At 46.5% G+C, this 5,408-nt stretch overlaps 1 protein-coding gene across 2 annotated transcripts; it reads right to left on the bottom strand.

The window, feature by feature from the left end:
- Window positions 1-3,224: 3,224 nt before the first annotated feature.
- On the bottom strand, window positions 3,225-4,868 carry BEH4 (BES1/BZR1 homolog 4). Of its 2 annotated transcripts, XM_087694515.1 has the most exons (3): window positions 4,548-4,868; window positions 4,233-4,438; window positions 3,225-4,111 (listed from the first exon to the last, which is right to left on the bottom strand). In XM_087694515.1, exons 2-3 carry the CDS (start codon window positions 4,428-4,430, stop codon window positions 3,272-3,274), a joined length of 1,038 nt encoding a protein of 345 aa, XP_087550641.1. In that variant the 5' UTR covers window positions 4,431-4,438; window positions 4,548-4,868; the 3' UTR covers window positions 3,225-3,271. The 2 variants fall into 2 exon arrangements, with proteins under 2 accessions (XP_087550641.1, XP_087550640.1); XM_087694514.1 differs by having other exon boundaries at window positions 4,233-4,867.
- Between the last annotated feature and the right edge of the window lie 540 nt (window positions 4,869-5,408).

The raw sequence follows: 5,408 nt of genomic DNA, 5'->3' as shown, positions 1-5,408 counted from the left end.
GTCAATCCAACCCCTAAGGGATTGCCAAGATTGAGGAGTTTTGTAGACCAAGAATTTAGGCTCAACATATTTATCAAGAGATGAGTTGCTAGCCAAATTACTACACCAAGCCATCATATTATTCCGATCACTAAGTCCCATTATCCCAATGATCCCACTTGATCTACAATCTCAATCTAACTCAATGGAATAAAGACTCCATTCATGATAGACCCACCCCACCCAAAATCTCTCAAAAAGTAACATTGGTAGACCAAGCTATCATATTCCTTGATCGCACCCTCTCCCTCAGTCCCAAACCCACCCACTACAACCCACATCATCAAGAAATGTGTAACATGAACCAAAGGCATCATCCCCCACTCAACCTCATCTTAAATCCCTTTTCTTGTTGACACATGTTTTGTTGGTCTTAAATATTTTCTATTTCATCAATCCAATAATTTAGTGGGACCATACCACTACTTCTCATCATGGTAATTTTCTAATTCCAAACCATTACAATTTCCATTTTCTCATCACAAAGTAGCCATCCTCTATGCATGCATGCGTGTTTGTGTATGCATGCTTGCACACGAGTTTAGTAATCTCATCCACTTGCAAGAGGTTTCCATATGTAGAACTTGAAATTTAGACTTTTATGTTCATAAAGAAATTGAAATTCTCCAAGCTAAAATGTGCTTTTTTATCTTCATACTTGATATTTCACTTTTTTGACCTCATTTTAGGCTCCCTTCATCATCTCCACTTCACCTCTTATGCAAGATTATATGAGATTTCTTCAATTTATTATCACATAGTGTTCATTTGTTAAAACTCATTCTAGAACAATGCTTAATATGTGGACTTAGCTTTTCAAGCCTCTATCAAAAAACAACACTCAACATTCAAATGCCTTTCTATGTAGGGATTTTGGTGCTATTAATGATTATGATAACAATATTTGCCATCACTCTTAAATAATACCTATTTTCACTCCAATGTTAGAGGGTCGCATTGGAAACTACCATGCATGTTTCACTGTACTAGAAACAAGAACATTAACCCACATGGGTACATCATCAATATTCCCAGAAGTGTACAAAAGCCACATTTAAGGCCATTTCCTCAAACATAGTTTATCTTTAGCATTTGACATGGTAAAATCAATCAATCTTTGTACTATGTTGATTGGATTACACTAGTGACTTAACTTAATTTACCTCCGAAAATTGGTTGCATGGTAAATGATGGTCATTTTCATCACTACTATGTTATGTATGGCTAGCAATGGTGTGCATGCCTTGCAATTAGATGTGTGTGGACATTTTCATCATGAATGTAAGGCAAGGAGCTCTTTAACTATAATACCAATTGTCATTTCTAAGGAACTTTAATCACATTGTATTTATGTTCTTAATAGTTGAAAAATAAGTTATCTAGTGCAAACATTGTAAAATAATGCCCTTTGTAATTGCAATGAACTTGGTGTTAATGATATTAGAAACCACATATCAAGATTATGTTAGGGATATCATCCTCAATTGTGACTTATTTAGTCTTTTTTGATATGTGTAGATTTTTTGTAGATCTCTAATAGTGTTTATCATTAGTATGGGTTTTCAATATAGTAGTAAGAAAACCACATTTGTACTATCTTGGCATGCACATCAAATTCATACAAACAAGTAATTTACCTGAAAAAGTGTTGCTTGGGCATGTAGGAGGCAAAACCTTTGGCTTCCCTTACACTAATGGACTCGTTGTCTATAAAGAAGTTTGGAATATAAACATCCATTGATATTTGAGAACCTCAAAAAACCGTACTTGTCTAAGCGGTAAATTAGTACTATTCACAATAATTTCCAAGAGCCACATCTACTACCGTAAGCAAGGAAGAGGTCAACCATGACAAGCTACACCAAGGGATTGTTGTTAGTTGTGATCAAATGGAGCATTAAGATTTAAGCAACAAGTGACCTTTATATTCTCTTAAGCACCTACTAATTAGCTATGAAAATGACTTCAAATGTACAAATCTGGCATTTCTTAGTATGGGGAAACAAGACAAGAAAATAGTATATGCATACTTTCTATGTTATATTTGCAAGCTTTGTGTACCTCCTTGAACTCCCTGATAAGTAAGGTCCTCCATTGTGGATCTCTAAACAAAATTTGGAAGGGCAACTTGAAGTCCCCACTCGATAAGTTCTCCACATGCTAAAAGACCAAATGAAAGAAAAAACAATATATTAGGCTCCAAGCTTATCTTGAGACATTTCCCCAAAAGATCTAAGAATCTCGAGTGGCATTTCTAAAAGAAGTAATGCCTTTCTATCCTATAAAGCATACAATTATCTTACATATACATTTGCCTTTCCCAATCCAAGTTTGCTCTCAAGTCATCTCTTTTCCACATCAAGGGCTAACAAGACTAACTAAACATTTTGAAAGTCCCCCAAGTAAAATCAACCTCACTCACATTTGATGCTCACCCTTGCTTTCTAAACCTTGAGAAATGGTCACTCGTTCACCACATGACACTACTTTAAACTATACCAAGTGTTGCAAGCAATTGTGAGGCAAGCCACACCTCCATGCTTGTCCATGCACCGGACAGAATTGATAAAAATTTTGCCCTTAAATAGAAGAGTGACAATTGAAAAAAATGGAGGTAAGTTGGTGCAATGAAAAGTATGCTTAGGATTTGCCCTTCAAAAGATGATAACATAGGGCTATCCTTGAAAACAAAGGGCTGATTGTGACCACCGTCTTCCAGTCCCCCCACCAAGTGTGATTGCAGGTTTCCATGGCTCACGTTGAACCATATTAGACTAATAAACCAAGGCTAGGGTCTATACCATCCATCGATTCTAAGACGACCTCGCTGCTGAAACGGGGCAGCTCGTGCAGGCTTGCTTAGGTGAAACCAAAGAGAAGTTCAAAGAGGTCTGGTTAGAGATATTACATCCAAATCTTGATGGCAAGGGGCAAGCGGATCGAGTTATGCTTTTCCCAAAAAAAAAAAAAAAAAGAACAGGGGGCCACATCACATCCATCTTCATTGGTGCGGGGGTATAGGGGGTGAGAGGCCCCTGCAGAAGTGCAAGGGAATGTTATGACTACAATGTGGACAAGGTCAGAAAACAATTTTGGGTGGGGGGCCGTGACCAAGGAGGTAAAGAAGGAAGGAAGCTGGGGGGAGTCTGAGTGTGAGTCGAGACTGTGAGACTTCCTTTTTACAGTTTGAGAGGGGGAGCGCACGTGGGATGTGCACGTGCGAGGGAGGACGTTAGGAGGATCTGTGCTTGGCGGAGCCAAGGGTGAGCTCAAGGTCCTGAGGGGAGAGGTGGGGAGGGCAGTCTTCTTCGTGGATGTGCTCGCCCTCCCAAGCCTTCACAGCCCCCCCTCCTTCGCCTGCTGGTCTGCTGCAGGACTCCGATGATGCCACCTCCCGCTGGCCGCCAGCGTCCTGCTGGAGGCCCCCGCCTCCGCCTCCGCCTGTGCACACGCTAGCCGCAGGCGACACATAAGAGTACCCGGGGCGCCACATGGGGATCTGCGCCTCCTGCCCGCCCTGCGCCACCCACATTCCCGCTGCTGCGGCGGCCGCCCCGCCGTTTGCGGCGCCCCGGTACTGGAAATCCAGCCCCGCCGCGGCGGAGGCCTGCTCCGGAGGAGCTGATCTGCAGTGCTCCGCGACCGCAGGGCGCAGCAGCGGCGACGCCGGGCACGACGCCGCCGCCGACAGCATCGAGTTCTGCTGCGACCACGCGTTCAGCAGCGCGGTGGCCGCGCAGTCGGGCACCTCGGTGCTCATCCGGCCGCTGCTGCTGAGGGTGCTGTCCCACTCCGGCTTCGCGCGCGGCGTCCTGGCCGTCGGAGAGCTCAACGGCGGCGTCACAGGCGCGCTGTACGACCCGCCGCCGTACCTCATCAGCTGTCCGGCCGTCGTGGACAAGCCCTTCAGCCACGGTATCAACCCTGGTCCGGGCCCCGCGGCCTCGCCAGCGTAGGAACGCACGGGACTCGGACAAGCCGATGACGCCGGGCTCGGGTAGGACGACGAGGCCGGGCTCAGAAACGGGGATGGCGTGCACGCCTCTGGGATGCGCTCCGGAGGCTTGGTCCCCTGCACCATAGGAACACCCGCCAACGGCAGTTAGCCACCACACCACCATTTCTCACACGGACTCGGTCATACACGGCCGCAAGAGGCGGTTCCCACCATGCGTTTGCGCGGTGTGTCTTACCTTGCGGTAGGTGAGGCCGTCCTCCTCCACCACCCAGCCTGCTTCGTTGCAGAGGGCCTTGAGCACCTCGTTGTTGTCGCAGTGCTTGGGGAGCTTGTAGTTGCCGTACATGCGCAGCCCGGTGTAGATCTTGGCCGCGATGGCGCGCCGCCGCCGCTCACGCCGCTTGTTGTTCTCGCGCTCCTTCCAGGTAGGCATGCGTGTACCTGAAGTCATGGTTTAATGGCGCAGATCGGAAACACAAGTAGAGAGACAGACACTCACAGACACAGACACAGACACAAATAGAGAGAGAGAGAGAGAGAGATCTCACACAGGTAGGGAAGGCCAAAGGAAGAGGAGGAAGCACAGAGGGGGAGAGAGAGAGAGAGAGAGAGAGAGAGAGCGTGTGTGTGTGTGTGTGTGACAGAGACAGAGAGAGAGAGAGAGAGAGAGAGAGAGAGAGAGAGAAGCTGGTGTGGAAGATACTGCAGCGTGCGTGAGGGCAATGCGGAAGTTAGTTGCAAAGGTGTTGATAACGTGGAAGACTGTGTCCAAAGCAAACCCTTGCTCTTCTCTTCTCTCTAGTATACTGTTTTGTGTGTGTGTGTATCTCTGCTTAGGGACTCGGGGGACAGAGAGAGAGAGAGAGAGAGAGAGAGGCGAAGGAGGGAGGGAGAGGGGAGTTCTAAAATCCTTCCCGGGAAACCATCCCCAGCAGTGTCAGCCTTCCACACGTGTGCCTTTTGTCTTAAACCATGGGACCCGTATTTCCACACGTGACTCGACTTGCAGAGGTTCATGGCATCCATGATCCCAGCCTTCACTTTTCTAATGAGATGAGATGGATCCACGGTCCACTTTGAGGATTTTGTGCAACACCTACGCCGGATCCTCCCATATCTCCCCAATTTCTTATTGGCAATTGCTCCACCTTTAGCTCTAAGCCTTCAGCTCAAGTAATAATAAGTAGCCTCCATCCAGAGGCAGCTTAGTTGGTTGGGCGGGTGTGTGCCTTGTGATAGGTCCTCACATCGAATCCCACAACTAGGTGGTTCTGGAGGTGTTGCACCTTCAAGAGTAACATCGGGGTGATTGCGTAGACTCTGAAAGGGCAAAAAAAGACATGTTAACCCAAAAAAAGAAATAAGGAGGCACCCCAATCCTAGGGATTTCCATTAGCCTAAATCACTTTTT

The sequence above is a fragment of the Lygodium microphyllum genome, chromosome 15 (genome assembly GCF_053477565.2).
Source record: "Lygodium microphyllum isolate KBCC chromosome 15, Lygodium_microphyllum_v1.1.10, whole genome shotgun sequence".
NCBI classification, from domain to species: domain Eukaryota; kingdom Viridiplantae; phylum Streptophyta; class Polypodiopsida; order Schizaeales; family Lygodiaceae; genus Lygodium; species Lygodium microphyllum.
Note: the sequence above shows the minus strand (reverse complement) of the source record. Positions and strands in the feature narration are given on the sequence as shown.